Here is a 25,237-nt window from a genome sequence, read left to right on the forward strand (position 1 = left end):
CTTGATGATAGTGAAGACTAAAGTGACAGGAGGTATAAATATGGTGAACCATATATAATAATATGCTATAGTTTTTTAAAAAGCTAGAAAGAAGGATTTTGAGTATTTTCCCTATTAAGAAATGGTGACTGTTCAAGGAAATAGAGGTGCTTACCCTGATTTGAACATTACACAGTGTACCCGTTTCTCAGGTCATCATTTGGTACCCCACAAATATGTAGTTTTCAGTCTTAAAAACTGGTTTAACAAAAGATTTGTGCTTTTTTGTAAGGTAACAACATTTTCAGGAAATGTTTGGTGATTTATCCTGACGGATTTTCAACATTTTTGGAAAGGTGTTTTTTTCTTAAAAAATATCCAATTAGGAAAACAGTAGGCATTTGTCCTGCAAAGAAAAACCCATTGAATAATTCACTGGTGGCCAGGCCAATCTCTTTGGGGGCTTTGTCTCTAAAGCTGGTGGGGGAGCAAGGCCAGGACCCCCATGGCAGCAAGAACAGGGCTTAAAGAGGAGTCTTGAGGCCTTGAAATCACTACAGTTGCCTTGCCCTGCCTTTCCTGGTATCCCAGACACAGACCACTAAAGTACTTCCCTTTCCCTCCACTTGTGGTAATGTAGAGAGGACCTCTGATTGCTGCTCATATTAACTTGTAATGAGATCTCATAACCAGACCAAAGCAGTCCTTTGTGTGAGAAGAGGCTGATTTCTATACTGAGGAGGTTCATTTGTATACCAAATCTCCTACAAAGCATTTATAGCTGGAGAGGTAGCTGACTATTTTAGGGGTGGTGGGGGAGGTATCAGGAATTGAACTCAGGACTTTGAGCCTTCCAGGCAGGTGCTTACTGAACTAAATGCCTAGCACAAGCTGTGCTAATTTTTGACACCTGATTCTTCCATAGCTGGCTTGAGTGGCCTTTTCGACTCCTGAGCTCCAGCTAATTGACTATACTTAGAGCTTTTGACCTTCCTAATTAGGGAAGCGAGGGTCCCTATAAGCTATTCCCTACACATTTCTCAAATATTCTGTGAATGTTTTCAGCGTTAGGAACACAGGGAGAGGATGTGGATCAGCTTGTAGCCTGCATCCAAAGCAAACTGCCTGTCCTGACTTGTACGCTGCAGCTGCGAGAAGAATTCAAGCAGGAAGTAGAGGGGACTGCAGGTCTCCTATATGTTGATGACCCCAACTGGCCTGGAATAGGGGTTGTCAGGTAAGGCATGGCTTGCCTCTTAATGTTGAAGACTTTGCCAATAAAGCACATGGTGAGTCATTTTTATTTTTTTAACTCAACTTATTTATTTATTTATTTATTTATTTTTGGTACCAGGGTTCAAACTCATGACCTTTTGCTTGCCAAGCAGGCACTTACACAACTGAGCTAAATCCCCAGCCCTGTGGTGCGTCATTTTGTGAACCAACTTTGAAATCAAAGATGAGTGTATGCAGACCCAATATACTTGTCTGTCAAAAATTCAACTAGGCATTGTGGGCATTTACAGAGATCCAGTGTCAACAGTTGGCTTGGCCCACCAGTGTACACTCAGTGAGGCACATCCATAGGAGTGAGTTGTGTGCTCTGTATGTTGACTCACAAATGCCTGTGGGATGGTACCATATGGGCTTATGTAGTGGATGGATGGTTACCATCCAGGGTAGATAAGACTATTCCAAGTCAGTGAGAAACAGAACCCAGTTCCCAGGGAGACAGCACCCCACCGGCCTCTAGTTAGCAATGGGTTCAGCCCTGCAGTGGCTGTCCTCCTTAAATGAGGCATATTGTTTTTGGCTATAAAGCCAAAGACTTGGCCCTTATTTATATTCTTGAGAGTTGTCAACCTCAGGACACTATTCAGATAGGCATGGTAGTGTATGCCTATAATCCCAGCATTCAGGAATCTGAGGCAGGAGAACTGCCATGAGTTTGAGCCAGCCTGGGCTAACTAGTAAATTGAAGGCAAGTCTGAACTACATAGTGACACCCTGTCTCAGAAAAACAAAAACACCATCCATGGCCCCTTTGCCCATTGGGTACCATATTGTGTTAATACCTACCTATAACCTTCTCTGAGGAGATATTGATCTCTTTAATTAAAGTACTGTTGCTCAATATTGTTTTTAGGTATGAACATGCAAATGATGATAAGAGCAGTTTGAAATCAGACCCAGAGGGAGAGAAAATCCATGCTGGACTCCTGAAAAAGTTGAATGAATTGGAATCTGACCTTACATTTAAAATGGGTAATTACTGCTCCTCTAAGTTAACTCTGAACTGCAGAAGTACATTTTCTAATTGGCTGAGATGGCTTCATCCATCTGGAGGAAGCTTTGGGCTAGGTGAAAGCGCAGTTCTTTCTCAGGTTCAGCCTATTAGAGACACTATCACTGCATTAAGGGGGCCTTTTCTCACATGTGGTCCTATAGTTACAAAGAGGAGTGGCCCAGGCCTCTCTCTCAACAGAAAGGAAGCCTAGCTTGTCTGCTGTTTTTTCCCCACAGGTCCTGAGTACAAGAGTATGAAGAGCTGCATTTATGTTGGCATGGCAAGCGATGACATAGATGTTTCTGAACTGGTGGAGACCATTGCAGTCACAGCTCGGGAAATTGAAGAAAATTCAAGGGTCTGTACAACTGATTAGTGTTTTGTGTCTCTTTGGGGTTTTGCCTCCCCAACTAGATGGGGTCATGAAAGAGGAAGCATTCGTGGGAAATAACCATTTATTCTTTCCCAAAAAGTTCATAAGTGTTCCCTGTAATTGAGGCATGTCAGACATGAGGATGCCAGGTAGGCCTGACCTGGGCTCTGCTTTTGAGGAACTGCCAAGTAGTGGGGAGAAACACACATACAGCTAGGCATGGTGAGTGCTGTGGAGTCACAGTAGCTGTGCATTCGAGAGGACCCCTCTGCCTGCGAGCTCAGTGCAGAGCTCAAACCAGGTGAGATGGGCATGTCTGCTAACAGGACTCCCACCAGATACAGACCTGCTGCTTGGCTAGTTGGCATGGAGGAGCAAACTACCAGGGTAAAAGCCATTCCCTAAACCAGATACATCTGGGAGCCAACAGAAATGCATGTCGTGTGTCTCACTTTGGGAAGAGAAGAGCTTGAAATGAAGTTGAGGAACCAGCTACATTCACTGTTGGGTGGACCGTTAAGGTTTCTGCCAAACCTGACAACATGGCTTCTGCTTTTTTCTTCTTGAAAGTTGAGTGGGTGATTTTTCTTTTTTTTTTTTTTTTTTTTTAGTCAAGATGTCAGTTATTTCTTCTCTACTGCCTGTCACATTAGGTTGGTCACTAAGGTGTCTGTCTAGGCCTCCACAAGCATTTTACTCTTCTGTTTGATCTTCACTGTGGCCTGCAAGGGCAGAATTTCATTACTGATGCACCTCTGTGAACATCCCTACTGTTGTGTCAGCAGTTCTGTGCGCCCCAGTGAGCAGCATACACCAGTAATGTCTTCCCTGATCTTACACAGCTTCTGGAAAACATGACAGAAGTTGTCCGGAAAGGAATTCAGGAAGCTCAGGATCAGCTGCAGAAGGCCAATGAGGAGCGACTTCTGGAAGAGGTGAGGTTCCCGAGCCAAGGCCGTGGCTGCACTGGGCAGGGAGCACAGCGTGGCCGTGTGACCCTGACCAGGGGTTATGTCTTTTCAGGGAGTGTTGCGGCAGATCCCTGTAGTAGGATCCGTGCTGAACTGGTTTTCTCCAGTACAAGCTTCACAAAAGGGAAGAACATTTAACTTAACAGCAGGTACTACTAACTAGTCTCTGCTCAGATCTCTTTTATATGGGAGCTTTGACCATGCTATGAGCTCTCCACACCCCTTGTGTTACAAAGTCTCTCACAGTTCTTGGTCTGTCCCTGGGTCCTCTGGCAGGAATCTGGAGAGTCCCTGCTGCCCTGCCACTTTTTTCCACAGTCCCCTCTATCACTAAGTAGTGAGAAGGCCGATGTAGTAAGCTGAATCCTTTGCCCTGAATCTGTAAGAACTGGTCCATCCAGCTGTTCAGAACCCCAAGAAAGCAAGCTTGCCATGGGAGTTGGGCATTTGAGTTCAGGTTCACTAGTCCTTGCAGCCAGCACAGGGCTGCTTTTGAAAGGGGGAATCTAAACCAGATGCAGCTCAGTGGTGCAGCACCTGCCTGGGAAGTGCAAGGTCCTGAGTTCAATTCCACCCTCCAAAAAAAGAAAGGAGAAATCCTAAGGTCAGAACACGTAGCCCTGGAACATTTATTTCAGACCACATGGCCAGTAGTATAACCAGTTGCTAGAATTTGGGAAAGATACATTGAAGCCCACACTTCTTCCTTTTCTGCCAAGGAAATAATTTTCCCTGAAACCTAAGGTCCCTTTCCCTAGGAAAACAGCACTGTAACAACGGAAGATAATCTGAGCTTTAATCTGCCAAGCATCAGCCTTTAGCAAAAGGCATCTATTCCCTGTCGCTAAAGTACATTGCCCAGTTGGGCCTGGCTCCGCAGGCATGTTTGTGCACACCACTGGCCTAGTGTCCCTGGATACTCAGGAGGAATGGGCTACCTGGCCCAGCTGTCTCCAGTTCTTGGCAAGTTTCAGGAAGGCCTGAGTCTCTGATCTGTGGCAAGCTGAATGCTGGAAGCTGCTTGTTAGGACCGAAGGCAGAGCAAGTGGCATCATCACAGGCATTTGGTGGCCACAGGTACTCTCTCCTCTCTCCCCGCAGGCTCTCTCGAGTCCACAGAACACACCTATGTCTACAAAGTACAAGGGACAGGAGTGACACCGCCTCCAACTCCCTCAGGCAGCCGCACCAAACAGAGACTTCCAGGTATGTTACATCACATTTGAGTTTATTAACTAGCAAAGAAATTGTTTGTTTGTTTGTTTTTTTAGGGAAAACAGACCTTTGCAAGTTTAACAGTTTTCGCAAAAGTTTAACTTCCATATCTTTGTTTTACTTGTTCTTTAACCCCATTTAACCCCGTTTTCTACACTTAAGACAACGTATCACTCACTGTCCCTTTGAATAACCACCATTCAGTACTCAAGAGACTGCCTTAAAGAAATGCCTTGGTGGCACTGTAGGGGTCTGGAGTGTTGGCATTATTTTAACCATGGTGCTTTCTCCTGAGCTTGTCTTTATTAAGATGACCTCAAAAGATTCCAGCCTGGGAACATGGCAGAGTAACAGTAGCAGTTCTTTGTTCCTTTCTCATCTGTTTCAAAACCAGGAATTCCAGGATTTCTGCCTGAGCATATAAAATAAAGCAATAACCAAGTGTACAGAGAACCTCTGTCACATTAGGCTCCTTACCGAGCTGTCAGCCATGTTCATCCCATCTTTCCCCAGGTCAGAAGCCTTTTAAAAGGTCCCTGAGAAGTTCAGATGCACTGAGTGAGACCAGCTCGGTCAGTCACATTGAAGACTTGGAAAAGGTGGAAGACATGTCCAGTGGGCCAGAGCAAAGCACCCTAGAGGCCCACAGCCCTGAGCAACCTCCAGGAGCTCCTGCCCCTCAAGCCAGCCAGACTGAAACCCTCCAGAACAGGACCCAGCGTCCAGATGACCATCCACAGGTGGAAGAGCCAGGGAGCTTAAGATAAAATTCAGTGTTGGGTTTGAGACTGGTACTGACTGTTGTTTCAGGGAAGAAGTTACACTGTAGCGTGAACTATGCCACATGTTCATCCAATTGAACTGGGATTTTTGCACAAGTACATGCCTGAAAGCCAAGCTTTCCAGGAGGGGAGTCAGTTATTTCATGTGTATGCAGAACCACCAACTCTTGTTTCTGGCCTGCCCAAATGCAGTACAACCATTTTCCCCTTAAGTTACCATAAACACACTTAAAACTTCGGGTGCTTGCCACTTGAAATACATGCTTTCTTCTTTCTGAACATAAGCATATGTGGAGTAGATTGCACGTAATGGCTTTTTATTAGGACTCTCCAGGTTCTATATTGTGCTGCTGCAGAGGCAAGACGACAGTGACCTTTGTTGTATGGGTCTGTGGTGGTTGCGTTGCAGTAGACACCTGGATTGGCTTGCTCCAAGAAATGGGTTTCAGTGGGACCCAAAGAGCATCCAGAGCCCTCTCCTGCCATTGCCCGACTGCTGCTTTTCCTGGAGACTGAGTATGGACCGTGTCCACTTGAGCCATGGCAGGGCTTCTGTCTGGGGCTGTCCTTTGCCACAAATCTTTTCTCCCCTTCTATGCTCTTTGTAAACAATTTTGAGGACTTGTCTAACTAGGAATAACCGTTGAGTCTCTTCCTGACCATATGTATGTGTGTGTTTGTCAATATTTAAATATGGTAAAGCTTTTAAATCAGCACAAAGGTGCAGATTATGCTCATTTGTGTCCTGAAGAGCCTGATACTACTAGGTTGCACAGCACTACATGGGTTGGAATGCTAAAGTAAGTTTGCCCTTACGTGTCTCACTCCAGAGGTTTGTAGCTTCTCTTCCATTCACAGCTCTCCCTGGGTCCCGCAGAAATGAGAGGCAGAAAAGTCATCCCTCCCCGGCTGAAATAACTGGAAGTAAGTTCCCAAGTTCTTGCAGGTTTCTATTTTGCAAAGAACTACATCATTTCCGTTGTCTTAAGATTGGGCCCTTGTGCCTTTTTAAGCCAGCAGAGTTAAACAATGGGAAAGCAGAGAGCGTTCGATGGTGGGGAATTCGCACTGGATTTGTGGACTAGTGTGGGAAGCCTTAGTTATACCACATTAAGCCTATAATTACACTGATTTGATGTGATTTCGACATTCGGCACTTGTCAAAATGTAGTTTTCCTTTATTTTATTTTTGGGTGCAGATTAAACAGTCTTCCCTGGTTTTTTTGGTGCAATGAAGTATAGCAGATAAGTGGGAGAGGGATAAATTATCACCTTTAACAAGATTTTTAAATGTTTTTATATATATATTTGGAATTGTTAAATCGGTTTTGCTGAAACAGAATTTCACCCTTGAGATACTATTTGAATGTTGGTTTCAATAAAGGTTCTTGAAATTGTTATCAGTGGACTCAGTTATACCTCAGTATCAGGCATTGTGACTTTTCAGTGGGAATGTCGGAACAACAGGTTTCTAAATGTGTAAAACCACAATTTGGATGTTTTAATGACCTTACACCTAAAAGAATGGATTTATCACTGGTTTTGTGTAATTCCCAGATCAAATTTAGCCCCACAAATTATCTGTATTTGAAAACACTGAGATGAAACCCTGATATATAGGTCTCTTTTGGACGTAAAGCTTTTAAAGGGTTTTTGAACAAAATTCTCCCTAAATTTTATTGCATTTTAAACATTTTTCAACTGTCTTTCTGTACTAAGTAGGAGAATTAGAAATACTTATCCATGTATTGGGTAAGTGTAATAGCTGCTGACAAACCAGTGAGACAGGTTCTTCTCTGCCCATTACTACTGACCAAAAAGAAACGGTTGGACACTGACCTTTTAGTAAAGCAAAAAGTAAATCTAAACAAACGCTTTTGCCAAAATAAGATTTTATTTTGAAAGTCATTTGAAAGATACCGAGTAAGGAAAGCGACCTAAGACTTGATGGATATAAGTTCCAAATTCTTTGCAGACCCCACCAATGGTCTTTGTGATGCCAAAAAGTTTCTTGCTCTGGTGATTCCTATTTTTAGCTTCCTGAAGAGATCTTTTCCCATAAGCCATCTTCATTTTTTTTGTAGAGGAGAGCTTTATTTCCAGGAAACAGTGTGTTCATTGGAGAGGGGTATTTTTTTAAAAACATCAAGGTAGATCGTATATGTTCAACAAAGTGAGGGGGCTCCGCCAAAGGGGAAGTTGAAAGATTCTGGGAGGAAAAAAAGTGGGCATGACAGAAGAGGAAATTGGCTCTATTGTTGTTTGCTTGGTTCCTTAATCAGGTTGTTCTCAAATCAATACATGTATCCCCCAAGATGTGTGTAGGTTACTGCTTAACTGTTCCACCTATGCACACTGAGGACACCACTTATCCCCACCTGAACCAAGGTTTGCTAGTGCCTTCCAAAAACAGCTGGTACTCACTGAAGGATAAGCAGCCATTATCTAGTCGAAACCTTTTTTTCTTACAGATGAGGAAGCCAGAGCCTATAGATTTATTCCATAAATTTTTACCTCCAGTATTTGCTTGTCATCTTGTTGTAACCAGAAATCCACATGTGGGAATGGTGTCCAGGAATACGGGCCTATTCGAAGTTGTTCAGTCTTGGCATCATAAATGCTAATCATCTGGAAGACAATGATTCAAAGGCAGGAAGGGGGAAATTTACCTTGTCTCCCCTCTCCTGTTACTGTGCACCCTCGTGTAGCTGAGGGCAAGGTTCCTCTAAATGATGAGCTACACAAAAACTGTCCCAGAGCAATGAAGCTGCCACCTACTTAATACTTCCCTGTGTGGGGTCCTGCACGTTGTGGGTAATGGGTTTACTTGTAACAACAGTCCTCTAAGGAGACAGCGTTCTTTCCACTGGGAGTAAAAGAACCTGACACATCTCACATGCAGTGAGCATCAGAGCTAGGCCTCAAACCCAGTGTGTTTAGTGTGCGGTGCTCCACGCAAACACCGCCTCAGTACTGAGAGCTGAGCAGCTAATCATCTAGCAACTTGAAAAGCTCGCAATGCCTGATCATCGCCCATCAAAAGACAGGAATAGCGAAACTTCTAAAAAGCTATTTGTCAAATGGTCGCTTCCCTGACTTCCCAAAGTTTGCCACCAGTGATTTTCAGCTTAACCAGCAATACTCAGTTTTGGTTACTGAGGCTGAAATATCTTCTTGAGTACCAAGTAAATTAGCATAGTTATGCTATTTGAAGAACAGCAAAAGGAATCCTAAAAATGTTAAGTCTGGCAAAACGAATCCCTCTGATTCCACACATTTTTCTATGAATATGCCAGTGTCTCAACAAGCAAGCCCAGTTCCGACGTCTGTTCTTTTATACTGTGAGGGCTCCCTGCCCCCCACCTTTGCTGTGGTACTGTGGGTTGAACTGGATGCTATTCCTTGTTGTGAAACAGGACCTTATGAAGTTGCCCAGGCTGAGCTTGATCTCGTGATCCTCCTGCCCTAGACTCTCAAGAGTGCTGGGATTACAAAAGAATGCTGGGATTGCAGGTGTGTGCCATCATAACCAGCAAAAGCTGTTTCTGTTTTGTTTTACTACTGGAGGTCAACCCCAGGGCCTGATTCAGGCTAGCAAGTGCTCTACCACTGGGCTACACCTTCTACACAGAGCATTTTAAAAGAATTCTTCCACCTGTTCCTCCAAAGCAGCCTTGAATTATTTCACTTTTAAAAGGCACCCAGGATATAGTTCAGTAGTAGAGCACTTACCCTAGCATGTTTCAGGCCCTGGGGTTGATCCCTGGACGACAAAACAAAACAAGGAAATTAAGACTAGGTTGATTTAGTCATTCTTTTTGGTTGATTCTATCAAGCTACTAATCAGTGACTTGCTTTAAAAGGATTCATGATCCCTGATGCATACCTGTAACCCCAGCATTCTGGTAGGCTGAGGCAAAAGGATCACAAGTTTGAGCCCAGCCTGGGCAGCTCACCAAGATCCTCTCTCAAAAAGGGTTGCAGGGGAAAGGTCTAGGTTCAGTCCTCAGTAGTGGAGAATAAAAGTGAGGGGGAATAATCCCAAGTACAGAGGGGAGCAACCCTTCTCCCTTTCCTGCTGTCTTTGTTAAGGTTAACAAAAGTTAGGACAACACAAATAGACTTATTCTCTTGGGATCTAGACATTGTGACAGTGTGGGCTCACACCACCTCTTGCACCTCCTAGGCAGCCAACTAGGGTCTTGAACTTACAATCTAAAATTTTTACTCTTCTAACAAAGTGAGAAAGTGTGCATGTTGGGGATCCCATAATTTACAGCTTTAGAGGCAGACAAATTTTTCTGGCAGTTCATCCCTTATCCCTGCTGTCCCTTAACACAGAGTTCACACTTACTGGGCCTCCTGCTAGAGCCCGTGCTGCACGCAGCTCCTCCTCTGGGCCTCGATCTTTAAAGGAGGCTCTGAAAATCTCTGCAGTTTTAATGTTGACAGCTGCAAGGAACAACAGAATGACTTTAACAGACAAATGACCACAATAAAGTTTTCAGCTTTGCCTCTGTACTACCACGAAGAGCCAGACATGGAGAAAAAAAAAATGGAAATGAACAAAATGACTCTACGTCATCTATGCCTTCCATTTGTGGAAAATGAATGGGCAGCCTTGTTACCAGCAGCAGTATGGTGACAGTAGTTGAGGCCTGAGCTGGGCCAGGTCAAACTCCCAAGCCCAGAGTTGCTTGCCAAGTGTGAAGCTTATTGTTCACCGGCAGGTACACAGCCTCCCTGGTCAGCCTGTGACCAAATCCATCTCCATGCAAGGTGGGGGAGAGGGGCTGTGATGGTGACTAAAACCACCAGTTTTCAGTTTGGTGCACTGGTACCTTGGTTCACAACTCAACTCTCTCTCTCCACAATTCTGGTCACAAATTGAACTGGCTCGGAACCAAATCAAATTTCTCTGTAAGGTCAACAATGAACCTAACCATTGAATTTGTTTCAGTTTTTGTCCACCTCAGTTTGCAATCGGAATCATGCAAAGAATCAAATTCATGAACCAAAGTACCACAATTTTAGATACACAAAATTTAGAGAATAAAATACCAAGCACCTGGGTACTCACCACACAGCTAACATATTACACATAGAAACCCTGTGCAAATATAGCCACATGCTCAGGCTCCCTGGAGCTGTGGTACAGGGAGGAGGGTTATACTCTCTTTTGCCTGATAATTGTATGCTTTCTTTTGTATGACCTGTGTTCTCAATCAAAACCTCACTTTGTCTGCAAAGTATACAAAAATTCAAATGTCCTATCGCTCCCTCCAGAGCACTGGCTAGAGAGAAGCACAGCTGCACCTCCAAGGCTGAGCCTGCTCACAACCGTGCAGGTGTGGTGGGCAGTATGTGCTGTACAAGTGGTACCTGTTTTCTTTCCAGTCTTGAGTTACAAGCATTGCCGCAGTGTCATACAGGTTGCAGTGGGCCAGTAGTAGCTAGAGGTCTCACACCAAATACACAGGAGTCAGGGTCTGCACTCGAGGCCGTCACACACCCTGAGGCTGAGCTGTGCGATCACTACTTTGCCCAGTCAGCCTTTCACTGAAGCCTGCCCATGCAATGGGTAACCAAACCTTCAACCCTCAAAACCACGTATTACTTACCAATACCATAAATTATTGGAAAGTGGTTTTCGTTTTCTTTCCGGTCATTTAACTCTGAGAAATTAAGAAAACAATTAAGTTACAGTTGTCAAGAAATACCAAATGATTGCTTTTGTTTATACAATAAAGGTAACAAGGCCTTTTCTTCCCAAAGTGGGAAAAACAGCAAAGTAAAGGAATGATGTCCTGTAGAGTCCTGGGCAGGCAGGCTTTTGTGGAACAAGGCCACTCAGAGCCAGGGCCCTGGCCCTCTCCACACCCTGCCTCTGCCCCAAGACAGGGCAGCTCCCCTCTACAGTCGCAGTTCTGAGAGCCCAAGGAAAGAGACCTCCAGGCAGAGGGCCACAGTATCAGAACTGAGGCTGCACAGGATCTCATATAGGCAAGGAGCAGAGGCTGTGGAGCAGCAGGAAGCACAGGAACACAGCTGAGCAGTGACAAGCTGTGTGTGAGTTCTGTAATTTGCATCCTGGTGCCGGGCTCTGCAGGAATGGTGAGAGCAAATCTCCCTGACTGTATAGATTTGTTTTGGGAAATGGCAGAACTTACCTGTCACACATAATGTCACTAAGTGAATGTCCTCTTCCTGTTTATCAAATTCACCTATAATTAGAATTTTAAAACAATATCAAAAAGCTCCTCTCATTGGCAGAAGATACTGCAGAGTAAGGACAGATGGGTGCAGAAAGCAGGTGAGCATGCTGTTCCATCTGCCTGAGGCCACCACCTTGCCAGAGGCCAGACCCCAGGGAGTTAAAGCCACAGCCCTGACTGCTTATGACAGGCCCAGTCTCAGCCCCAAGTGCAAGGGACGACAGCCCCAAGCCTTTCCAGCTTTCTCTGCTTTCTCAGAGGTTTGAGAGAGACAGATTCCTTAAAAGGAGACTTTAAATCTTTTAAGTCACCTTTTCCCTGATTATAAAAAATTTACAAAGTACAGGAGAGCAGAATTCAATCCTTTTCATATTTTTTAGCGACCACACAACTATACTGATGGATACCAGTCTATTTTCTGTTATACACAGTGTTCTATCCCTCATTTCTGGACATAAATCTGCACATATTTTAGGTTACTTTAGGGAATTAATGGGTAAAAGGATATGGACCTTTTAAAGACTTAAGCCGCAGCCAGGCTGCCTTGCTGACAGACTGCCTCAATGCATGCACATTGCAGGACTCTGAGTGAGTGGTGTGCCTGCTTCCCTGCCTGGTAGGTGCCTAACAAAGAACATCCTTCCTCTTTTTTTTTTTTAAATTAATTCAATAGGGGAAAATGGTATCAGTGTTGTCATCTTCTGCAGGTTAGACAAACCTGCCAAAAAAATGGCTCCATTATACAATTCAGAGGATTTACTATTCTAGAATGCATCAGTTGCTACTCTGAAAGAAAGTCCTGTCCCTGTCTCAGCAGCAGTGGCTCCTAGGTACTCAGCTCCATGCTAGTGACCTCTGTATCCACTCTGTATCCAATTTCAGTGAAATGGCCCCAGCTGTCCATCTGCTCCAAGTGTGTCCCTCTTTGACTTTGTGGGATTTTTAACCCAAGCAAATACAAATAAAAAAATTTTATCAAGGTTTGAGAAAACAGCAAACTTACTAAGAAGCTGATGAGTAAGTTTCTGTGACAAGTGCCTATCATCACTGAAGCCTCCCACAAGGTGCACTTCCAGCCTGGTAAAGAGATGGGACAGTGGTGAAAGCCAGGACAACACCTGCCAGCGTGCGCTGGTTTCGCCCTGTTAGCCTCCGCCATCCCCTGCTCCAAAGCATGCTCAGTCTCCTTCATGTGTGACATACATGTGGTCTGCGAGGCACACTGGGCCCGCAGTGAGGCTGCTGAGACCACTGCAAGCTTCAGAGGACCCTGTCCAAGTGTCCCAATGACTGACGGGATGGCCATGTGGACAGATGCAGAGGGAGAAACTGCTGTAGAGATGTGACAATACCACATCGCCTGCCCACCACAAATGGGACACTTCCAAAGTTTCTTAATGCCTTCACCAGAGGAACCCAGAAGGACAGGGAACACCTGGTCAAGTCTGCTGATAAGCAGACACTCGAGAGGGGGCTGCTGCCTCTGATGTCCCCCCCCATCTTGGCAAGAGAGGGATTACGGTGTAAGCACACAACTGGGGGTGGGGACACCAGATTTCCCCAGTGTCTTCCACTGAACACCAGCCCCATGAGACAGACAGAGGTGTCAGGCCGGGGAACCCTGCCCAGCCACAGCCCCTCCGCAGTAGTCACAGTGCACAGGAACACAGGAAAGTGCCACAGACAACTCCTACGCTTAAAATACCAGACTAGTGTTGTTGAACCCCGTGTTTCCCTTATTCATCCTTTCCCAGTAAACACCACTGGGGGGGGTACTGGGGGAAAGTGCTGCCACACTTCACTCTGCCTTCTACCACGACAAATCCTAAGGAATAAACCAGAAATTGTGTGTGCCTGTACAAGGTACCTACTCATAAAAATATTAAATAGGGAGGGGCTGGGACTGCTGTGGCTTTGCTGGCATTAGACTGTCAGGTTTGCCTCCGAACTTTTAGAGTGACCAACTAAATTCTACAAACAGACTAGAACATCTAACACATTTCCTGAGTCAAGGAGTCAGGCCTGACTACACGGTCTGAAGAACCCAGTGCAAAATGAAAATAGTTGTTAATTCTACAGGTCATGTACCCATGAAGCAGCCCACGCTGTGGCACAGAGCAGCAGGAGGCGGAAGTGAAGACATCAGGGCTGGGGGCACAGTGCATTGGAAGAACACATACTTAGCATGCACAAGGCCCTGGCTCCATCCCAGCACCAGAAAAGAAAAATCCTCTAACTGGTATCACTGGTGTTTCAGCAGTAAAAGTGACAGCGTCCCATAAGCACTTGCGTATGGTCTAGTTCTCAGTGGCCACAGATGAAATGTAAGCAAGTCTATGTAATGACAGGAAGGAAGGAATGTGCCCATCACCGGGGGTGGCAGGAGGAGGATGAGACAGCCAGGTCAGGGGCCAGCTCCAGCCCAGCAATCCAGGCTGGAACCACTGATGTGTGGCAGCCCTGCCTCTTCCTTACCCCTCAGCACCTCCTGTTGCTTCAGAGTACAGACACGTAGGGGTAGGTGTTCCTGGTGCCGTCATAACGTGTTGCTCATGGGAAGCTTTTCCTCAACTGAATGTTAAACTCCATACTCTATTGTTTTAACAAACAACAGCAGAGCCCTATCACCAAAAGAGGGAAATTACTAGTTTCCGTTTATAATCCACCCTCACTCTTCACCTGTATCCATCATCCATTCACTCATTCAATTGCTACTGCAGTGCCAGCACTGGGCCACCGTCTACACTGGGGAATGGGACTCAGTGGTGGTGACATTTAGATGTTTCTGAAACAGCACCCCAGCTATCACCTCTACCCAATGCCACAGAGTCGCCAATTCATGTAACGAAGTGGAGTGGAGCTCACCTTCCACATTGAGCATGGTCAGAAAATGACTTTACAGAGTTCAGGATCAAGGGGACTTCAGCTTTGGTGTCACTTCCATCACAATGTGTCAGGCAGGTAGCCCCATTACCTGCAGAACAAGGGTAAAATGACTCAGGTTATTTCCGATGAGAACTCGGGAAATAAGCCAGGATGCCTCCAGTCCATTCAGCTGCCACATCTTTATCCTGTAAAAAAAAAAAAAAAAAAAAAAGAGAGAGAGAAAAGTCGTGCTGACCAGCCAACCCATTTTGACCAGGGCACCAGGGAGATACCATGCAGACCAGAAAGGAGATGAGTGAAGTCAAGCTTCAAATTGGACACCAGGAAACTCAAACTGAAAAATTAAATGGTCCCACATTGTTGGGTTGGCTTAAGCAATAGTTTCCTTCACCTCTCTCATCATACCTGTGTGCCTCAGGACCACAATGTGACAAGTGGTGGCATCATCAGAACCCAGAATGGAGATGGAGCCTGTTTAAAAAAGAAATAAAATAAAACATCCAGTAGCCTTTTGGGATAATGCCCAATTCACTGCTTCCTAACCTACCATCCTTTGGGGAGGTCACTGCAAGCTCTCTTTGCTGAACATACAGAAGGCCCTGGGGTCCCACTTGTTGAACAGACTGACCTCTGAGAAGTCTGGCTCTTTCCTGTTTAATTAAAAAAAATAAAATAGTGATGTAAATTAGTGAGAGCTGAGTTACTAAAGGCGGAGAGAGCCAAAGTGTACTGAGTGGAGACATGCTGGTGTGTCCGAGGGCTGTGTGTGCACCACTTGACAAAAGCCAAATAACGTTCATTTGGAATAATGCAAAGGAAATAACGAAACTTTTTTTTACTTATAAAACAAGATTTTGGAACACAGTTCTCTACTGCAGTGTGAGGCTGACTGCTATGCTAGTGCAGATAGTCCGGCTGTGGCAGAAGAGTGGCTGGGTGGCCCAGAGCACACAGCCCTCCTTTGCTTCCTTCAAGAAGAGCTGGGGAAGGACGCCCCTCGCCCCACACCCAGTGACACCACAGGCCATCACCGTGTTACTCAGAACGGCAAACAGCTGGGAACCACGGAAGATTTGGCAAGTTATGAGGAACCAACTCAACCACTAACTACTGCAGTCATGAATAATGAAGACTGGGGAGAATAGTTAAGGGAGGGGGCAAAACACAAATGTATAAAGTTTGTAAAGAGGTATAAATGTGCTGTTAATACAACCATACACGCAGGAAAAACCCTGGAAAGAAATTCGCCAACAGGGGCCATAGCAAACGTGAGTGACCACTGTGGTTGCCACTGCTCTAGCCTCTAAATGTCCTATGAGGTCATTATTATTAAAGAAAGGGACATGTGAATTTATGAAGGATTTGTTAACACCAATTCTCAAACATTTGTATAATTACTCGTATACATGTTTATACCAAAAAAAAAAAAAAAAATCCTTGGTGTGGTGGCACATGCCTATAGTTCCCAGCACTCTGGAAGGCAAAGCAGGAGGATCACGAGTTCATTTAAACCCATTCTGGGCAACTTAGTGAGTACCTAAAAATAAAAAAGGGTTGGGGGTGTATGCAAAAGCCCTGGGTTCATTCCAAGTACCATTTAAAAAAAAATTTAAAAAGCAAAAGAACATAGGGTCTGGGGATGTCGCTCAGAGGTTAAATAGTTGCCTATATCGCTCAAGGCCCTGGATTCAATCTAGAGAAGAAAAGGGGAGGGGAGGAAAAGAAAGGAGGGATGGGGAGGGAGGGATGAGGAGGGAAGGGAAGAGAGAAATAGGCAGTGTGTACCACCATACCAGGGTTTTTATTTTTTTTTTTTTTTGTCTCTTTTGAAATTTCAAAAATGTTAAACTGGCTGAGCATGGTAGTGCATGCCTATAGTAATCCCTGCACTCAGGAGGCTGAGGCAGGAGGATCAACATGAGTTTGAGGCCAATCTGAACCACACAGTGGGACCCTCCTGTCTTAAACAAAAATTTCAAGTTCATGTAACACTAAAATGTATCATAATTTCCAGTCTGGTGTGGTGGCATACACCTGTAATTCCAGCACCCAGAAGGGTGAGACAGAAGGTCTCCTGCAAGTTCAAAGTCAGCCTGGGCTACACAGTGAGACTCACCAAAAAGTATGGTAATTTCCTTCTGACTTGCAACAGTCTCAACTAGTGAACTTATTCAAATGTGTAAACACAGAGGTGTATGATGCCTGCACTGGAGAACAGTGTTAGTTTACAGGCTCCTTGTTATTTCTCATTAGTCTGGAGCTAATTTAGGTTTATATATAATTACTTAGTAAATAAGAGGCTGAGCTAGGGCTTTTGCACTGAGCTACATCCCCAACCTACTTTTGTTTTGGAGACAGTGTCCCATCACTGAATTGTCCAGGCTGGGCTCATATTGATCATCTTGCCTCTCAGCCTTCCAGAGTAGGTTTACGGGCCAGTGTGAGATGGTGTGAAATTTAATGACCCACTTAAGTAGTTACCTTATTTACTATTTTCTTCTTTTAATGAATTCCACTAGTCAAGAGCAAAGCTGTAAATAACATGAGAAGTGTTGGGCGCAGGCGCTCAACATACCATACCCCACCCGAGACTAAGGACCACGCCAGCTTCCGCAATGCGCTAAGTCACTCTCTAAATTAGCCAACCCGTGCGCACCTCGTGCTCACTCCGTATTCGCCCCGTGCCGACTCTGTGGCAACCCCTGATTGGCCACAGCTGGATATAGTAGCCAGAGCCTGCGTCCCATTCCCGCCCTGCTTCCTCGTGGCAGCCTGTGATTGGTCACAGCCAAATATATAAACCAGAGCCCGCGTAAATAAAGCAGCAGTTAACTGTCGCCCACAAGAGCGTCTCCTGTCTCATTGGGGGGCTGCGCCGGTCAGAGAAGTCCCTCAATTTAAGAAGTGAAGCTGGGCGTGCCTGTAATTCCAGAATGTAATCACTCTGGGAGTCTGTGACAGGAGGACTGCAAGACTGAGTCCTGCCTGAGGAATTTAGCAAGACCCTGACTCAGAATTAAAAATAAAAAAGGCTGGCACATAGCTCAGTGTCAATGCCCTGGGTTCAATCTCCAGTACAGAACAAAAAAGGGAGGCAGAGAAAAGGAAAAGAAAAGCAAAAAGGACTGCAAGACCTTAGCTAGGTGTGGGGGTGCCCCCATAATGCCAGCACTCAGGAGGCTGAGGCAGGATCTCTGAGTTCAAAGCCAGCCTGGACTATGGGGTGAGACCCTGTACAAATAAAAAGAAAAAGAAACTATGAATGTGGTGAAGTCCAATGTAAAATGAGACTGGCAACACCATTTTCCTTGTCTGTTTTGTTTTTCTGAGACAGGCTTTCAGTATGTAGCCCAGGCTAGCCTCGAACTCACAATCATCTTGCCTCAACCTCCTGCATGCTGTGACTCTGAACATGTCCACCAGGCCTGGCAACTATGCTTGCTATTAAAGAAGGAATAAATGTGGCTGGTTGCTTTAAAACTCTGAAAATCTATCAGTGGCCACTTTCATTTTCATACCACTTCTCACCTCAACTAATAGTAACATGAAGGAAAATCCAGGTTTCCTTCTTTATTAATCCTTTAATGCTTACCTTTTGCTTTGTTCTTTGGGGAAGGAAGAGATAAAGGCAAATATTTAAGACTTGGTTTCACAGCTGGGTCACCACCCAAAAGCAGTTGTGACTAATAAGTTATAACTTCCATAGACCAAAAATCATTTCTCTCAACACAGCTCCTACTATTTCCCAAAGAAATAAAAGCAAAAATGATCAGAAGTGATAATGCCACAAAATGACAAACAGTACAGATTGCTCTTCCAGATAGGCAAATATTTAGTCTAACTTTTCACTGGGAAAACATGCAGCTCCAAAATCACTATGTACTTAAAAAAAAAATCCCTCCTCAGTCCCTCATCTTCATCCTCCAACTCCTATTCAGTGGCACTATTTTTCTAACCTGGGAATTAACAAGAAAATCTTTTTAGAGGGTAGAGACAGTAAATATTAAAGCTGTGCAATCTCTTGCTCTAGCATGAAAATAATCATGGACATATACACTATCGGGCACGGCTGTGTTCCAGTAAAACTTTAGCAGAAACAACGAAATTTGAATTTCATGTAATTTCACAGCATGAAATACAGAGATTCTTTGGATTTTTTTCCAACCATTTAAAAATGTAAAGCCTTTTCTTGGCTCGGGGAGCTGTGCACAAACAAGGTTTGGCTAGTGCATTGTAGTTAGCTGAACTATGTCCAAACTAGTCGCTCAGTTGCAACCTTGGGGATGTTCTTTATGCTAGAGCAGTGGTAGCAAACCTATGGCACACGTGCCACAGCAAGCTGTATCACTGAAAGCTCTAAAAGGTTCACCATCACTGCCTTAGACCATGCCTAATAGGGCAAGTGTGAAAGTGCTTTACTGATTGTAAAACACAGCGGTGCTTTGAGAAGTTCTTCACAAGTGTGACCACTGAGACTTCTTTTCCACCCTCGTGTCTCAGTTCAGTGATCTGCTGTCTTACTTCTGTTACTGTGCAGCTGGAGGTGTAGCTCAGGGGTGCAGCACTTGCCTAGAATGCATGAGGCCCTTGTTTCCACGCCCTGCACCACAAATACAAAACTGCAACATAATCTATGAGCGAGGGGACCAGCATGACAATGGCCAAATGCTTGCAAGTCCACTGCTGGTCCTCTTTGCCTTTGATTTCTCCCTGCTAAATGGACATGATATCCACCTTGTTAGGTTGGTGAGGATTAAAACAGAGAGGGTTGTGTCATGGGCTTACACTGGATCTGGTCCCTAAATAGAGCTCACTGGTGGATGACTATCAACCTTTCTCATCTGTGGTGGATTAACTATTGTAACACTCAGCTGAACTGAATCTGTGGTTCTGGGTGAGAAGGCCCACCTGAGGACGGTTGCCAACAGCGAAATGGGAAGATGGTGTGCTGCTGAGTCTCCTGGAAAAACTCGTCACGCTAGTTTTCCTGGTAAGAACTCACTGTTCTCATCGTCAGAGGAGCTCAAGTCCTCGATTTTGCTGAGAATGGCTGCAGTTCTTTTCAGGTGAGCTCTGGTCCTTACTTTGAGCGTTGCTTCCTAGCTCCAGTATAGATCCCTGAGCCTGCTGGCCCAGATCCTTCATCCAGCTGGCGCAGACTTTCTAGCTTCCACTACTGACCTCTGGGTCTTCCCAGCATAGATTCTTGATAGACTTGCATGAGACACTGTCGTGAGCACTAGGCCTCCAGCTGGACTCATGGAAGACACTGCCATAGGCTCTAGGTCTTCAGCTGGAGTTATGCGTGACTGCCTTGAGATCCAAGCCCTCAGCTGGATTCTTTGGATCTCTAGTATGTCAACAGACCTCTCGTACTCTTTTGCATTTGATTCTTTGGATGACTATTATAAAATAACCCCCAAAATTATGTGTCCTGTATTAAATCTTTTGTCCTGTAAACCCTGACCACACCACCCTCTGAGGCTGACCTTGCCCAGTCTGTCTTACCCCCTGGCTGCCAGCCTACTTCCAAAGAGAGATTTTTAGTTCCATCACTTTTGTGCTCATAAACACATCTGTTTACAAAGACTGTAAACTCATCTGTTTACAAAGACTAAGTCTGAGAATGTCCATATTGGTGAACCACTGGAAACATCTTGTGTGCGAGGCTAGGGGTGTAGCTCAGCTGCAGAATGCTTGCCTAGCATGTGTGAGGACCTGGGCTCCATCCATAGTACCACAGCAAAATAGATAAAGGCAGAAACTAAGTTATGATGCATTCATACTGTGGAATTCTATGGAACCACTGAGCAAGACACTATGGGGCTGGTGAGGAGTGAAGGCTGCATGCTTTGCTGCCCAAGGAGCTTTCTGCAGGGCAGCAACAGTCTATCTGCACTGTTGCATGCAGCTCCTGAGCAACGGAAATGTGGCTCCTGTGACTGCAGAACTAATTCCTAAATTCTACTTAATTTTAAAATAGCCACATGTGGGTAGTGGCTACTATGATGAATTTAGGTTCCAGTCCTGGCTTTACCACTGACAAGAAACGGGACCTTAGCCAAGTTATTCAACCTTTGAACTTTTAGTTCCTTCTGTAAAATTAGGACAGCAACTTCACTCACTTCACAGGCCAGTAGTGCCTAGAAAGATTCACTGTGTTACTGTCATTATTACAGCAGTCTTCCCTTTGGAACAGGGGAAGATGTTCCAAAACACCCAGTGGATGCCTGAAAACACAGATAGGACCAAACCTTACATATATTATGTTTACCTATGATAAAGTTATCTTACAAGTTATGCATGAGATTAGTAAAATAAAACAATCCTAACAATATTCTGTAATAATAGTTACTTAAACCTTAAAAATTGTTTTTTTCTGGAATTTTCCACTCAGTATTTTTGGGCTGTGGTTGACCTTGGTAACTAAAATTACAGAAAAAAACACTGAGGATAAAAGGGAATGGCTGTATATACTAATCACAGGCTCACAACTGCTGGAATTTCACAACACACTGCTGCATGAGAAAGACACATGAAAAAACAATATATGCTAACTCTTTAAAAAGTCTATCACAAGGCTGGGGATTTAGCTCAGCCACATAAACACCTGCCTGGCAAGCGTGAGGTCATGAATTCAAACCCTGATACCAAAAAAAAAAAAAAAAAAAAAAATCTATCACTTACTATGAAAAACTTGTGTTAAAAGATATTCACCAAGGGCAGGCGAGGTGGTGCATGCTTATAGTTCCAGTACTCAGAAGATTGAGGCAGAAGGATCACCAGGAGTTTAAGGCCAGCCTGGGCTACACAGTGAGTTAAGGACCAGCCTGAACCACATAACGAGACCCTGTCTCAAAAAACATAACAAAAAAAGTAAGAAAGAAAAAAAGATTTTCACCAAAATATGTGGAATGGTTATGACCTAAGTTGATCTGTCCTTCATATTTATACTTTCTACTTCCCTATAAAGTGTACATAAGGCTTTTTAAATAAAAATAATTAAACCTTTTTTCCCTCCCCATTTCTAATTAAGTGAAAGATCCATGGAGTCCTCAATATACATACTAGGAACAACTTCCCTTTTCCTCACATTCCATGGGCCCAGAAAAATGGCCAGTCCACCCCTCACAGGGCCTTCTTCCACCCATCCTGTCCTTCCTCTGTGACTCCGAAACACGAGTGGGTCCCCAGGACACAAGTTTCTAGGCCAACTCTTTAAATAGGCCAAAACCTTCCTGGGAGAGGAGCTCCCTGGCATGTCATCACATCCCAGCCTCCATACTTTGTGAGCTGGGCTGGACACTGATCTAACACTTTACCACAGTTGTGTTCAGTCATGTAAGTAGAGTAACCTAAATTTTTGAGGTGGTTGAAATTTTTTTCTTGGCAAGCACCACTCCTGAATTTGTAGTTAATACTGTGACAGTGACAAAGTACAACGAAAGTGACATGGCAGAATGTCTAGAACAGCATGAATTGGTTAATACTGCAATTGTCTGGAAGTTCAAGTTGCTAAGAAGCTCACAGAGTTGCCCACCTTCTCCTTGTCAAGAATTCCTTGTCATCCTGCAGATCATTTTCAGGGGTCACTGTGTTCCTTTACAAGAATACTGACTGAGAACAAAGTCAACTCCAAGGACTGCCCCCGGCTCTGCAGGCACAAAGGTGGAGACACTATGTACCTTCAAGAAGTTTACATCTGCGGGTCACATCAAGGGGCGAATAAACAAAAACAAGGAAGCAGACCAAACAACAAAGTTTAAAAAAAAAAAAAGTAACAGCTACTACAACAGCTTCCCTAGCCCCACAGACTCAGATTCCTGTTTATCTGCTTTTCATCAGAATGAAAGGGCACTATTTCTTTTACAGCACTTAACACTTTATATTTGGGCCCCTTCCGGTAATTTAAAAAAATTTCCCCTACGACACTGTCAACACGCTGAGAGTTGGGACTGTGGTCAGTATAGGTGCCCAACACATACTAGGACGACAACACTAATCTCTGAAATCAGTGAGACGACTAATCCCCCTTCAATTGGATCTTGTGGCACGTGAAATGTAAGGTCCGCATTGCTTTTTAAGCCAGGGACCCGGGTCCCAATGTTCCCTGCAATGAGCTCAGACTAAAGATTCAGAGACCGAGTCTGAGACAAAAGCAGGAAAAACAAAGATTAAAAAACAAACAAACAAAAAACCTTCCATTAGGGCGTGGTCCTCACCAGGCCCAGCTGAGGGAAGCAGAGCCCTTTCTTCTGGCTAAAAATAACCAAGTGCTCCACGCTCCCAAAGTAGGAGGACAAGAAAAAAGCACTAGGGAACCTCACCAGAATAGCTCTGCCCAAACTCTGTTCGCAGCCCACGCCAGGACGAACCCTGTTTCCTGAAGACCCAAGAATCATGCGACGCTCGCCACAACCGTCCCCTGCGTGTACCGGGGAGCAAATACGGGCACGAATCAACTCCAGAATTCGGGGAGGCACTGCCAGAGAACGGGGGTCCCGACGAGGTAGCTGCGGTGCTGTGGGACCTTGGGCAAGTCAATTAACATTGGGGTCACATCCCCTCTTCTATAAAACGGGGACCTCAACAGATGCCCTTAATGTCTGAAGAAGGTAAAAGGTTTGCGGATCCCTTAGTGAAAACAGAACGGGACAGCCGGGTCCCGGCTCCGCATGTGCCAAGTTTAAACTCGCTAAGGGAAGCATGAGAGCGGCAGCGGCGGCAGGGTAAGCAGAGCCCGCACCGCCTGGCAGGTCCCCTCGGACGGGCCCTGAAGCCCCCGCCTGGAACCCACTCACCTCAAGAGACGGGTGCGCTCGAACCAGCTCCCCGACGGACTGCGGCAGCCGCACTCGCAGCCCGTCTACGAGCAGCGGCATAACGAAAGCCGCAGCAGGCTGGGTCTTGGGACGCGGCGGCCTCCTTAGTCCGGCGCTGCCGCCGCGTCCCGTCTACCCTGCCCACTGCTGGGAAGTGTAGTCCAGGCTAAAACAGCATAGCTCCAAGAAACCCAGGAACTGCAGGGTGCCTCAAGACCTCACGGGAAACGTGGTCCAAACACGAGGCGGAAGTCTGCCCCCTCTGTAAGGAGCGCTGGGAAATGTAGTCTCAGAAGCGTGGGCGTAAACTAAGGTCTTTATCAAGTGGCAGCCTAACCAGAGGGCAGATTTTGGATTTCGAGTTTCGCTTCAAGGCCCTGCCCCACCTTTCCTTAGGTGCGGTACCTTACTTAAGTTTGGGAATGTCTGCCCCACAGGATTTTACACAAGTAAAATCTTTTTAAGGCAGGGTCTCACTATGTAGTTCAAGCTGGCCTTGGACTGTAGCCAAGGCTGTATCCTCTTCCCTCAGCCTCTGGAGTGCTGGGATTACAGGCATGTGCCACCACGCTCGATTTGATGTAAACCATCTTAAATAGACAATAGGTCCGTGCTGTACTTGGCGGCACACATCAGTAATTGGTCCTGGTGCTTGCCTCAAACCCCAGCTCTCTGGGTGGCCAACGGAGGAGGATCACAATTTTGCGCCCAGCCTGGAGAATTTAAGTCAACTGCAAAAACGCTGGTTGAGTCATCAGTAACATGGGCACACAAAACTATCAGTAAAACGTGGTGCTCAGAGGTGCACGGTCACAACGCAAATGGGCTGGGAAATAAGCCACTATAGGCACCCATGGTGGAAGGTATCTCCCCACTTGACTGCTTCAAGACCGCAGGAATTATTCAAGGAGTACCAGCTTTCCACCTCACGTGGTGCAGGAGCTTCTTCTTGTGCCTCCAATCCCCCCTCAGTTTACCTGCCCCATTCAACAAAAATACAAGTAGAGAAGTGATCGTACGAAACATAAGTGACAGCAGGCCCAGCTTACTCAGCTTCTTACCCAAAATAATTTTATTTCTTGCAGTCAGGAAAGTACTTCTCTATTATCACATATATGAACACATTTGTATGTCTGCACCCAAACATGAAAGTCAGTATCAACTGTTAAAAGTTGGCCTCGACTTGCTGAAAGTTATACAAATAAGACTTTAGAAAGCACTATCATCTTAATACATTCCTAGACAACAGGGCTCTAAGCGACTTGTAAAGCTGCTAAAAATTGCGTAAGTCCCAAGCAGGAATATCTGAGCTCAGATCAAGGTTGGAATCCAGAGTGATATTTTAAGCTGTTACCTTCACCAAGTTACTTAACATCTCTTCAAGCCTGGTGGACGTAGTGGCGCATACCCGTGACCCCAGCACTGGGGATGGTTAAGCAGGAGGATGCCGGAGAGTATGGTTTGAGACCAGCCTGGGCTACAACAGTAAGACCCTGTCTCAAAAACACAAAATGGTTTTTAACTTCTAGGTGACTTTTTTTTCCCAAGTAACTTCAGGTTTATGAATTCCTAGACCAGTAATGGCAAATCTATCCCATGCATGCTGCAGACTGATTAGTATAACTAAAAGCTCTAAAAAGTTCACCTTCAGTGCTTTACACCATGTCCAAGTTCAGACTAAATTACCCGCCCCAATAAGAAGAAAAA

The 25,237-nt window shown here is 45.1% G+C and overlaps 2 protein-coding genes across 3 annotated transcripts in view; one reads left to right on the top strand and one right to left on the bottom strand.

Moving 5' to 3' along the window:
- Positions 1–7,007, top strand: part of Pdxdc1 (pyridoxal dependent decarboxylase domain containing 1) — a 52,582-nt gene extending 45,575 nt beyond the window's left edge. For both annotated transcript variants that reach the window (XM_003478186.5, XM_063226631.1), the window contains 7 exons: positions 1,045–1,216; positions 2,126–2,244; positions 2,503–2,624; positions 3,482–3,574; positions 3,663–3,759; positions 4,712–4,816; positions 5,339–7,007. In XM_003478186.5, the coding sequence (XP_003478234.2) occupies positions 1,045–1,216; positions 2,126–2,244; positions 2,503–2,624; positions 3,482–3,574; positions 3,663–3,759; positions 4,712–4,816; positions 5,339–5,592 (962 nt within the window). In that variant the 3' untranslated portion in view covers positions 5,593–7,007. The remainder of the gene's footprint in view (positions 1–1,044; positions 1,217–2,125; positions 2,245–2,502; positions 2,625–3,481; positions 3,575–3,662; positions 3,760–4,711; positions 4,817–5,338) is intronic.
- A 475-nt stretch (positions 7,008–7,482) lies between these two features.
- Positions 7,483–23,695, bottom strand: Ntan1 (N-terminal asparagine amidase). Its single transcript, XM_003477797.5, has 10 exons — positions 23,510–23,695; positions 15,256–15,358; positions 15,114–15,179; positions 14,688–14,796; positions 12,826–12,899; positions 11,778–11,831; positions 11,229–11,282; positions 9,962–10,059; positions 8,122–8,235; positions 7,483–7,816 (listed from the first exon to the last, which is right to left on the bottom strand). The coding sequence occupies exons 1-10, from the start codon at positions 23,588–23,590 to the stop codon at positions 7,640–7,642; spliced, it is 930 nt and encodes a 309-aa protein (XP_003477845.1). The 5' UTR covers positions 23,591–23,695; the 3' UTR covers positions 7,483–7,639.
- Between the last annotated feature and the right edge of the window lie 1,542 nt (positions 23,696–25,237).

This window comes from Cavia porcellus, unplaced genomic scaffold, assembly GCF_034190915.1.
Source record: "Cavia porcellus strain 051 isolate PalLab524CR breed Dunkin Hartley unplaced genomic scaffold, mCavPor4.1 scaffold_16, whole genome shotgun sequence".
Classification (NCBI taxonomy): Eukaryota; Metazoa; Chordata; class Mammalia; order Rodentia; family Caviidae; genus Cavia; species Cavia porcellus.

Coding starts and splice junctions, on each gene's coding strand:
- Ntan1 (XM_003477797.5), bottom strand. CDS start 23,590: ATGCCGCTGCTCGTAGACGGGCTGCGAGTGCGGCTGCCGCAGTCCGTC. Junction 15,359..23,509: donor GAGCGCACCCGTCTCTTGAG/GTGAGTGGGTTC, acceptor TTAATTAAACAG/GAAAGAGCCAGACTTCTCAG. Junction 10,060..11,228: donor TCCAATAATTTATGGTATTG/GTAAGTAATACG, acceptor TGTTCCTTGCAG/CTGTCAACATTAAAACTGCA.